Here is a 10,617-nt window from a genome sequence, read left to right on the forward strand (position 1 = left end):
GTGGCTAGTCCAATCGACAATGCTATATTTCACGAAATGACGGAACAAGAAGCAAAAAGACAGTTTGCGGAAGATCAAGACCGATGATCTCGTATGGTATGATATGATACAGACATGTCCGTCAAGCGCGTCAAATACAAAGGGGTATATCCAAATGACATGCTAGGCTCAAGACGATGAAGTATAGAGGTCGGTAGGTTGTCGTCACCTTGCTAACAGCACATTCGCTTCCATCGACTCGGGGTCTCGCCTTCTGGCGGTTCCTGCTCGGTGGTGTTCTTCTCGCGTTTTTCCGTTTGTTCTTGCTCGGCTTTTTCGCGGCGGTTGCCTTTTAAAAGGCCCGAAAAGATGCTTTGGCGTTGTGGTTTGGCGAGGTTGGCGTCTGATTCTTTCTTTGAGAGGGCGTTGGTGGGCGTCTTCTTCAGGGAGAATCCTACGTGACGGGTTGGCTTGGTGAGTTCTTGGTTGTATTCATGGTGCTCTCGGCGGGCTTCCACGACTCGACGGACCAGAACTAGACAATGTCAGACGTGCGCATCAAAGCTAATTTGGAGTCCGTACGGGCAAATGTCTCCTCGATGTTTACTATCTCTCGTGCGCTTGTCTCCATGAACCCGCTGTTATGTTTCCGCGCGTATTCCAACCCATCCCTGGCGCTAATGACCCGATTGTCCTTCAGGTCGCATTTGTTACCTGCGACGATCCTGACTGGAGCTGCCATTCCCACTTCCACCCCCCGTGCGCTGTCGCCGAGCTGCTTCAACAAGCGTAGGTTGTCCTCGGCCCGTTGATCGGTTTCCATCTCAATCATATCCATAAAATAATCCAGCGCACTCAAGCTCGACTCGCTAGTGATGTCGTATACGAGAAGGAAAGCATCGGACTTCAGGTTGGACGCCGCCCACAGCCCCCGGTATTCCTCCTGACCGGCAGTGTCGGTGATGGACAAGAAGTATTGCTCACCGTCGATGGTGCGCGTAACGGAGTACGAATCCTCTGATCATCGCATGGGATTAGAATAGATTGAGCGGATAGGAACCAGCTTATTACCTATGGTAGGGTCGTATCTGAACGCAAAGATACACGTTAGAACCATCCACTCGGAATATGCAAGGATTACTTACTCGTGTACCCATTCGCTGCGAACCAGCCGAAGCGTGATGGAGGATTTACCTAATCTCGGTCAATGCCATGCGCCAGCGGCCGTAAGGACAGTGCAATCGCTAGAATGAGGTGACGCAGGCTGGATCGGAGATAAGAAATTGTTGCACAACATACCACATCCGCCATCCCCGCATATGGTGATAGAGATTTTGTTCGGGGCGTCTCCCATGCTGTGTTATGAGTCGGCCAACGCGCGGTCGGCCAGCGCGACAATTGCAAATAAATACAGATGAAATCGAGAGAATCAAGCGATGGTAAGCTTGCGATGACAAGCGCGAGACGGCAAGTCGAAGAATAGTGGTCTGGGTGAGGAGAATTCGCAGCGTTTGTGCCTGAACTGGGAGGGACACGGGGCAAACAAGGTATGGTGTGCAGAAAGGACTGGAGACAACTAAGCAAGCAAATATAAATCAACCTCGGCAGTAAGGAGTGTATCTGAGGCAAGAGAGCATGATGGGTATAGAAAGGAGAGCGAAGGCTGGAAGGGCAGTTCTGAAACAAAGAAAATGCCCCTTGACCGTTTTGTCGCGACTATCGGAGAGTTGAGGTGGTAGTGATAACGGCTGAAGGATCGCCGTCCTTCAGAAATTGGTTAGTTAGCACATTTCTCACTTCTTTAGCTTGTAAGCCAAAGTGCATGGTTTTGGGCCAGGTATTTGTCTGCATGACAATGTAGATTGAGGCCATAGCGAAGAGTTAAGGTTTGTCGGACATAACGGCAGTTACTTACTGCCAGTGTTCAGGTGACGTCCCTGGCAACATCGCGAGTTCAGACCAGGGGCAGCTGGAAGGTGGCACACAATACGGAGTATTGAATGCTATCAAAGCATGACGGGAGTGTACATGTAAACTCCCTCAAAGTTCCAAATGTTTACTGCCCAATCAAACTGCTATACTCCGTACTCCGTATACACTACTGCAGCTGCTCACGGAATGCTGGACATCCGATATTGAGCTTCATTCGGGGATCTGGGGAGATCCAATCCACGTGATTCCCCAGAAATCCGTCTAGGTTCTCCAGAGCCAGTGCTTGATCTCGAAATGCATGAGGTTCAGCATGCTTAGTGATCGTACAACAACAGTCCCGATAGATCACAAACACAGATTTGCCATCTGACACATCATTCGCCTCTGCTGGCTCGCAATTGGCATTGGCAGAATCGCGACTCGTCCCGCCCGCCATGGAGGCGGCGTTGAGCTGATCGCTGCCATTACGCCGTCATCGCTCTCTTGAGGACAAGGGCCGCCTCCTTCATGAATTTATTATTGTTTCCACCGTTGACCAGGAACCGCTCAAAATTTTAGGGTCGTGTCTGATAATTGATGTCCTATCAATGCCGAGCTCTCTTCTGACCTATTTGTGCGCCGCTGACCCATGATTTTTCCGCAACTTAACGTGGGATGTTCTCTCTCTTGATAACCACTCCATCCATGCTGGCAATCTCGAGCTTCAGGGTCTTTATATGCCATCCTACTTGACGCGAATCTGGGGTAGAATCCGCCGGATTAGCTTCCGGCAGCCTACATTTCAATAATCAGTCATTGGCCTGGGTACTAGATCGGATCGATCGATCGGACTTTCACCATGGCCAATCGAGGAATCGATGACTTTGATGAGGTCTTCTATGACGGCCAATACTCTGCTTCTCAGCCTGGACGTCAAAACAACGGCCAGAATGCACAGATGCCCTCCTATACGCCTTCCATGTCGATGGGGAATTATGGCTACCCGACACAGCATCCTATGCTCGATTATGACCCCACAGCAGATACTTCGCTGTCGGTGGGTGCTTTCCCCTATGACCTCCCTGCATATCCGGCGTCCACGACGGCGCTTAGCCACAACCTAGGCGACCTTGCTTCTCTGCAAGCGCAGGTTCTCACACCAGGCCATGGCTCTGTGTCCCGTGCCCAGGACCCGGTCGCGGGTATGTACTGGGCCCAACCTCATGATATTGGGGGTATCGGATCGTCAGCCCATAGCGCGTTTTCTCGTCCGCCAGTATCATCCCGTGCGACCGAGATCTCATCCGGTCACGCCTTGCCCCGTGAGCAAACACAAGATGCGCAACGTGCCCCTCAAGCTTCCGCGCCTGGGTCTTCTCACCGGTTCATTCAGCCAAAGAAGTCATTACCTGTAAAGAGTAAGTGGCCGTATAAATGTATGAACTGCTTATCATGACTGATTGTGGGTTACTCGCAGGCGCTGCCTCTTCCGTTAAACAAGAGGGCGCTGGAGAAAGCACTCCATACCCTAACATCTACTCAAGTAGTGGGTTTGACATGATGGGCATCCTGGTGAATTGTATCCTCTTGTAACCTCTTGAGCTACTTGACTAACAGAATACCTAGGCTCAAGTGGTATCAAGGCCAGATCCGAAAATTAACCTTGGACCGGTCGACCTCTCTTGCGCTTTTGTACTCTGTGACCTTTCCTTGGAAGACCATCCGATTGTCTATGTTTCTGATGCATTTGAACGACTAACCGGATATAACGACAAAGACATCGTAGGGCGCAATTGTCGCTTCCTACAAAGCCCAGATGGCGAGGTCGAGAAAAGTGCACCGCGAAAGTTCACCGATTCGTATACGGCGTGGCGACTACTTGAAGCCATTAATGAGCTGTCTGAAATGCAAGCAAGCATCATCAACTACCGTAAAGGGGGTCAACCCTTTATGAATTTGGTGACAATGATCCCAGTGCAGTGGGACTCAAAAGACTACTGCGTAGGGTTTCAGGTCGATCTAGTTGAGCGGCCGGAAGCTGTTACGAAGAGAAACATAGGTACGATTGATTGATAAGCACGGCTAGACCAAAACTAACTGAATAGATGGGACTTACCTGATCGATTACCACCGCAGTCAGCTGCCTAGTTATGTGGTGCCTCCTCTGGATTCGTACGAGGACGACAATGATCCGGCCACCCACTTCAGTTCGAACCAAGTATCAGTGACCCTGGATCATCTTGCCCGAGGTCAACCGGTGCCCAGAAACCACCTTCATCACGTTCTTGTTGAAAATACCGATGATGTGGTCTTTGTGGTATCATTTGAAGGAGAGTTCCTCTATCTGTCGCCCTCTTGCCGATCAGTGCTCGAGTATAAGTCAAGTGACCTCGTTGGAAAGACTTTATCTACAATCTGCCACCCCAGTGACATTGGCCACGTCACTCGCGACCTGCGGGCCTGTACATCCAACGACCCCATCAGCGTGATATATCGTATCCGAAGAAAGGAGAGCGGTTTTGCATGGTTCGAGAACTACGGAGGGTGGCATATCACGGACCGAGGCCGGCAGTTTATGGTGCTGGTTGGCAGAATCATTCCCGTATACTCAACCAACCAGCTCGCCAATATTGAGCGCGGTGGACTTGCAGAGAACGACCTCTGGGCAAAACTATCATTATCAGGGATTATTTTGTTTATGTCCTCAAAGTGCCGCGCTGTCCTTGGCCGCGCTGCTGACGATCTCCTAGGCAAATGTATACAGGACATCATCGTTACTGACCACTCGCAAGAGTCGGGAACTGGACAAGCGCTAGAGATTGCCCGTAATGGGCAACAAACTACTTTTGCCCACAAAGTGCGCCATCGAAAAGGGCATATATTTCCTGCTCGGACGACTTTGTACCCGGGCGACACCCCAAAAGGGGCCACCAAGCCGAACTTCCTCGTCGCACAACTCCGCTTTCCCAAACAACAGCCTACAGGCGATCAACGCCAGCCTCAAGGCCAAGGCTCGGGTGACACTGGTCTTATAGACCCTACTATTAACACAAACCAGTCTCAGTTGACCCCATCAACGAGTCATCATCCAAAACCTCACCCCAATTTCCCCCAGCCATTTACTTCTTCTTCTGCAACGGTAACGTCCTTCCCACCTCATGGAAGCGGAACTAGCACCACAAATACGGTCACTGGCGCTTCCACTCCTTCTCCGGCCCATCACTTTGAAGAGCTAAACCCCACACGAGGCTCAAGTTGGCACTTTGAGCTCCGCGAGTTAGAAAGACAAAACCGCGGCCTAGCAGACGAGGTCCAGAGGCTTCTGGCAAGGAGGAAAAAGAGGAAAAGGAAACAAAGCGCAATCATGGTAGAGAAGAGTTGCTCCATGTGTCAGACTAGGACGACGCCGGAGTGGCGGAGAGGGCCCAGCGGGAACAGAGATTTATGTAATAGCTGTGGCTTGAGGTGGGCTAAACAGGTCAAGAATGCAGCCTTGGCCGGAAAAGAGAGGGAGATGGAATCTATGGGATGACTAGAGCATATTTGACGACTTTTTGGACGGGGAGACTGAGAGCATAAGAGCATACTTTCAGCTTCTTACCTTGTATATATACTCAACCACGTGACTTCATACCAAGCCCCGGAAGTACCCGAGCCTCCCCCGCTTCGACGCGGGGAGTCAGGAATCCCCTCCAATTCCCCTCCTACGCTCCTCCAGCACTCGTCCTCAACTACATACCGCAGCAATGGCCTCATCACACGGTGACCTTCGTCACCTCCTTCCAACATCCTACAAACGGCTCATTTCTGAATGGCTCGAGGAAGACTGTCCTAGCTTTGACTACGGCGGCTTCGTCGTCGGCGAGTCAGAGGGTGAAGCAAAACTACTCGGGAAGAGCGAGGTACGTTGGTACTTCTTCCGGATAACCAAGCACTGGTTTCTGATGGAGAGCGTGAACAGGGTATAATCGCCGGCGTCCCCTTCTTCGACGAAGTGTTCTTCCAGCTCGGTTGCTCGTACGTCTCTCACTCCGAGGCTCCAGCTCCGTCGCCTCAACAGCAACCGTCAACCACCCCCTTCCCAGAACACTGCACTGACGATCATATCTAGAGTCGAATGGCATCATCCTGAAGGCCACTCGCTCCCCGCAAATACCAAAACACACGTCGCCACCGTCCGCGGCCCCATTCGCAAAATCCTCCTCGGTGAGCGCGTCGCCCTGAACATCCTCGCGCGCTGCTCAGGAATCGCCACCAAAACCTCCACACTCCTAACCATCCTCCGAAACCAAGGATGGCAAGGCATACTAGCCGGAACAAGAAAAACAACACCTGGTTTTCGGGTTATCGAGAAATACGGTATCCTTGTTGGCGGCGCGGACGGACATAGGCATGACCTGAGTAGTATGACTATGCTTAAGGATAATCATGTTTGGGCCTGTGCAAATAATGCGGCGAATGCGTCTACAGCTGGGACTGGGTCAGAGTTGGATATCACGGCTGCTATACCGAAGGCTGTACAAGCGGCCAAAGCCGTTGGCGGGTTCTCGACGAAAGTTGAGGTTGAGGTGCGGAGTGTTGAGGAGGCAAATGCGGCGATTGGTGCTGGGGCGGACGTGGTTATGCTGGATAATTTTACGGCGGAAGGTGTTCGCGAGGCTGCAAAGGGGTTGAAGGAGCAGTGGAAGGGGAAAGCGTCGTTTTTGGTTGAGGTTAGTGGAGGCTTGAATGAGGGGAATGCGGCGCAGTATGTTTGCGAGGATGTGGATATCTTGTCTACGAGTTCGATTCACCAGGGGGTTGGGATTGTGGATTTTAGCTTGAAAGTTTCGTTGAGGGGGTGATCTATATCAAAATCTAGACTATCGGTTGGAGTGGAAAAGGAAAGGGCGACCGGTGTATCTATAGAAATGTATCATGTACAGACTTCTTTCTCCGAAATGATATCGTACAGCTCTACTCCATCTTATCTATAGTACAAGCATTGTAAAAGTACACTATCTACTCCCTCCTCTCCAGCCACTTCTCCAACCACCTCCTCTCCTCCCTTTCAATCTCCCACCCCTCTCCTCCCCCACTTGACAACCCATACCCAGCCCTCTCCTCAACCGCAATCCTCACCTCCGCAGCCTCCAACGCACTAACTCCACCACCCTCCCTGATAAACTGATCATCCACCTCCAAATACTGCGCAAAAGCACTCAACTTCTTCCGATAAGCCTTATGCCTCACGATCGCCAACCCATCCATCGACTTGACAATTCCCATAACCACACAGGCATGGATAACCTCTTGCACACTCGCCTCGTTCTCAATCCATTTCTTATCCGTGAATTTCGAAAGAATATCCATTTCCTCCGCCGAACCGGGCCCGGGTACAGAAACGGACCCTTCTGAAGCCGCGAGGTGCGCGCTCAAAGCCTTGCGCTTGAGGTCCGTCCGTTGACTGCGGTATTTCTCAATCTGTTTCGGGACGCGGCACGTATACGGCGTGATGGAGTTTCCGAGAATCAGGACCGCAAGGGGCGTCAATTCGCCGCAGACGATCAGGACTAGGGAGAAGGGGATCATGCGCCGGACGTCGTAGGCTGCGCGGTTCAGGAGCTGGAATGTCGAGCGGCTTGTTCGGAGTTCTGCATCCTTTATCTGCAGTTCCTTGCTCTGTTCTGCACTGCTGCTCTTGAGGAATGCGCTCAAGGGTGGTGTACTTGGTAAGGCGGATGGAATCCCTAATGACTTCCGGATTGGCAGAGACGCCTTGTAGTTGTTGTATACGTTCTTCAGGCCGGTTTTGTAGAAGGAATAGAATGCGCGGCCGACGTTGATATACCGCTTCGCTTTGTCGCCTGCTGTGGCATCCGGGGCTGCTGGTTCGGGGTGCACGATCTCCGCGGGTCGGGTGCTCGGTGGCGGGTTGATGTCGTCGGCGATCTGAGTTGTAGAGGTGGAGGTTGTCGATGGGACGGTCTTTCCGGTTGGTTGGGCGGAGGATGGAGGGCGTGCGTGGGACTTTCCGGTGCTTGAGTGCCGGAGGTTGAACTGGGGATGCGGAGGTTGTTGCTGGAGGCGAGTGGCAGCCAGGTGGTGGAATTGGGGATGCAATTGGGAGAGCCGGGCTCTCTGGGTGCGTATTGAGGCCATTGGAAGTTTGAGATGGCAATTGGGATGTTTATAGGAAGGAGAGGAAAAAGGGATGGAAATTGTTGGCCTGGCTGGCGATTATTCTGCATCACTCGGGGTTTTTGTTCTGCCTGAGGCAGAGATTTGTTTCGCTAGTGGTGGAAGTATACCGAGTAAACCGAAGTCATATCGAGTAATCCAGCCTCTTGTATAACACTTAACTACTAATCATCTACTCGACTTCGTTTCGTCGAAGAATACAGCATTATAAATCAGCGTCGTATCTTACCTCTTGACTCATCGCCAAACAACACCATATAAAGCCAGGCCTTGTATATCTCTCCATACACTCAGTCACCTACAACAATTTCCCTCTTCAATCCCAGAGCTCTACTCAACATATCCACCATGGCCATCTCATTCAAAGCCCCAACCGCTCTCCTCCTAATTGACAACCAAAAGGCCTTTGGCCTTACCTCCCCCTCCACCCCCTGCCACTGGGGCACCGCACGCTCAAACCCTAGCCTCGAAGCCAACCTGACAGCACTCATAACCGCATTCCGCGCCGCAAAGGCCAAAGCTCCATCATCAAGCCTCGAAGTAATTCACGTCTTCCACTCCTCCATCCTCCCCGACTCCGCCCTCCACCCGTCCGCAAACAACGGAATAAACATCCAACCACTCCCCTTCGCAGCTCCACTGGCCGATGACTCAGAGACTGTTTTCTGGAAGTCTGTAAACTCAGCGTTCATTGGGACAGGCCTTGAGTCGTACCTCCGTGCGCGTGGTATAAGACAGCTGATTGTGGCGGGTATAACAACAGATCACTGTGTTTCGACGTCTGTGCGGATGGCGGCGAATTTGAAAGTTGTGGACCGGTTTCCGGAAGGCGAGCCTGCGCTTCGGGATGATGGGACACAAGAGGGAGGTGTGGTTGTTGATAAGGGGAGGATTGTGCTTGTTGGTGATGCAACGGCGACGTGGGCGAAGGGCGGGTTTGATGCTGAGACTGTGCATGCTGTTACGTTGGCGAGTCTGGATGAGGAGTTTGTAGATGTACTTGGGACTCAGGAGGTTGTGGCAGCTTTGAAGGCATTGTAGATGAATGGCAGCCTATACAACTGCCATGATTCTAGTGTTGTTGAACACGGTGCATTTTAGTAGAAGGAAAAAAAAAAAACTGCATATAGAAAACTCCACTCAGAGAGGTACTTTGACAGCAACCGCATTGTTTGAAAGAAATCCCGTAACAAATAGCCACGCCTCTTTCTTTCCATCCTTCTGAGTCGCAACCGGAACCAAGGCCGCCGCACTAGCAGACCTGATATTGGACCCATCATCCTCAAAAATAACCCTCTTCTCCCACTCCCCATCCGTACCATTCCTGACATGCCAAACAATTACACCCTCCGTCGCCTGGGGATCACTGACCGTCTTAGGAAGATCAATCGCCCTTCGCAGGCCCCCAAGAACGTACCCGCTCGCATCATCACCAGCGCTTCTATACTCATCCTCATAGTAACTCGGGTTATCAATCGCGCTATCCAACCGGATCTCCTCCTGAATCGAGAGAGCGCCAGTGTCAGCGTTGTCAATTTTAGCACGCCATACTTTCCCTCCTACGGCACTAGTCACCGTCACCTCGCCGTTTGGCCCATGGCCAAGACCGTTAGCGTTTCGGAGGCTCGATAGTGCGATTGTAGCGTTGACACCGGTTGTTTCATCGGCCTGCGTGGCATGATGGTCGAACTGGACGCGGACGACATTCGACCATTTGTTCAAGGCGTACAAGTCCTCAACTGTTCGCATGACTCCCTCGGGGTAGTAATGGTCATTTGTAACATAGAACTCAAATGGGCTGTAAGCGTATAGATCGTTTGATGTTCTTACTAGCGGATGCCGGACAGAGCGGACATGACGGACTGTTTTCTTGCCGAGGATATGATGAAAAGGTTCGGTTTGTGAGCGGGCTTTCGGCGAATCTGGGCTTGTGGCCGCGTTGTATTCTGGGTTGCCGAGGTGGTTTACGGCGAAGATGTATACGGCGTCGGCCCGCTCAGGGTCCTGGATGACGTCGATGCCGTGTGTGATGAAGGGGCCGGGGAAATTTTCGAATGTAAGCCGGGATGATTGTAGAGTCTATCTGCTTGTAAGGTTTGGCGCTCTTGTCAAGAAAGATGTGAGACTCACCTTAGGGTCAATAACGTGAATCGAGCCAGTATTATCGGGTTTCCCGTGGAGATGGCCGACACCAGGAAACCAGCCAAAACGAGGGGAAATTGAGTCCTCGCACGCGGTGAAGATGAGGTTACCCGGGGCGTAGTAATGCAGGTCCTCGCATTGTAAAGTGTCGGCGATCTTGTGAACTTCTTGACCGGATGGTGTCAATGTAGGGCTTCGGTATACTCCTAGAACGGTGAGCTCACGACGGACCGCGTTGTACAAGAACGGGCCGAGAGTGGCTGCAAGAACAAGAAACAGCGAGAATCGTAGGAGAGCCATGACTGCTTGGGAGCATCCGGAAGGGAAAGGGGAAGAAATTGGAGGGTGTCGGTTGGGTCCTTTTATGAGGAGAAGGAATCCCTCGGGATTCTGCCAAGGTCAGCT

General features: G+C 51.8%; 7 protein-coding genes across 7 annotated transcripts; 3 read left to right on the top strand and 4 right to left on the bottom strand.

Annotated features, from left to right (window-relative positions):
- Positions 1 to 25: 25 nt before the first annotated feature.
- BJY04DRAFT_40218 (putative RAS small monomeric GTPase) lies at positions 26 to 1,629 on the bottom strand. The gene is made up of 5 exons (XM_073720297.1): positions 1,279 to 1,629; positions 1,125 to 1,173; positions 1,051 to 1,067; positions 562 to 996; positions 26 to 514 (listed from the first exon to the last, which is right to left on the bottom strand). The coding sequence occupies exons 1-5, from the start codon at positions 1,331 to 1,333 to the stop codon at positions 213 to 215; spliced, it is 858 nt and encodes a 285-aa protein (XP_073572168.1). The 5' UTR covers positions 1,334 to 1,629; the 3' UTR covers positions 26 to 212.
- BJY04DRAFT_186925 (uncharacterized protein) lies at positions 1,276 to 2,072 on the bottom strand. The gene is made up of 2 exons (XM_073710958.1): positions 1,895 to 2,072; positions 1,276 to 1,743 (listed from the first exon to the last, which is right to left on the bottom strand). The coding sequence occupies exons 1-2, from the start codon at positions 1,924 to 1,926 to the stop codon at positions 1,575 to 1,577; spliced, it is 201 nt and encodes a 66-aa protein (XP_073572169.1). The 5' UTR covers positions 1,927 to 2,072; the 3' UTR covers positions 1,276 to 1,574.
- Positions 2,073 to 2,300: 228 nt separating this feature from the next.
- Positions 2,301 to 5,529, top strand: lreA (GATA transcription factor LreA). The gene is made up of 4 exons (XM_073720298.1): positions 2,301 to 3,308; positions 3,368 to 3,462; positions 3,517 to 3,949; positions 3,996 to 5,529. The coding sequence occupies exons 1-4, from the start codon at positions 2,750 to 2,752 to the stop codon at positions 5,420 to 5,422; spliced, it is 2,514 nt and encodes an 837-aa protein (XP_073572170.1). The 5' UTR covers positions 2,301 to 2,749; the 3' UTR covers positions 5,423 to 5,529.
- A 107-nt stretch (positions 5,530 to 5,636) lies between these two features.
- On the top strand, positions 5,637 to 6,734 carry BJY04DRAFT_206953 (nicotinate-nucleotide diphosphorylase (carboxylating); the record flags this gene model as incomplete). Its single annotated transcript, XM_073713788.1, has 4 exons — positions 5,637 to 5,792; positions 5,852 to 5,907; positions 6,002 to 6,330; positions 6,361 to 6,734. 4 exons carry the CDS (start codon positions 5,637 to 5,639, stop codon positions 6,732 to 6,734), a joined length of 915 nt encoding a protein of 304 aa, XP_073572171.1.
- A 157-nt stretch (positions 6,735 to 6,891) lies between these two features.
- On the bottom strand, positions 6,892 to 8,031 carry BJY04DRAFT_217273 (uncharacterized protein; the record flags this gene model as incomplete). The annotated part of the gene is made up of 1 exon (XM_073715995.1): positions 6,892 to 8,031. The coding sequence occupies one exon, from the start codon at positions 8,029 to 8,031 to the stop codon at positions 6,892 to 6,894; it is 1,140 nt and encodes a 379-aa protein (XP_073572172.1).
- A 162-nt stretch (positions 8,032 to 8,193) lies between these two features.
- On the top strand, positions 8,194 to 9,188 carry BJY04DRAFT_186931 (Isochorismatase-like protein). The gene has a single exon (XM_073710959.1). It carries the CDS (start codon positions 8,419 to 8,421, stop codon positions 9,109 to 9,111), a length of 693 nt encoding a protein of 230 aa, XP_073572173.1. The 5' UTR covers positions 8,194 to 8,418; the 3' UTR covers positions 9,112 to 9,188.
- A 22-nt stretch (positions 9,189 to 9,210) lies between these two features.
- Positions 9,211 to 10,512, bottom strand: BJY04DRAFT_217275 (serum paraoxonase/arylesterase family protein; the record flags this gene model as incomplete). Its single annotated transcript, XM_073715996.1, has 2 exons — positions 9,211 to 10,149; positions 10,201 to 10,512. The coding sequence occupies 2 exons, from the start codon at positions 10,510 to 10,512 to the stop codon at positions 9,211 to 9,213; spliced, it is 1,251 nt and encodes a 416-aa protein (XP_073572174.1).
- Positions 10,513 to 10,617: the final 105 nt, after the last annotated feature.

The sequence above is a fragment of the Aspergillus karnatakaensis genome, assembly GCF_047715665.1.
Source record: "Aspergillus karnatakaensis strain CBS 102800 unplaced genomic scaffold BJY04scaffold_19, whole genome shotgun sequence".
In the NCBI taxonomy this organism is placed as follows: domain Eukaryota; kingdom Fungi; phylum Ascomycota; class Eurotiomycetes; order Eurotiales; family Aspergillaceae; genus Aspergillus; species Aspergillus karnatakaensis.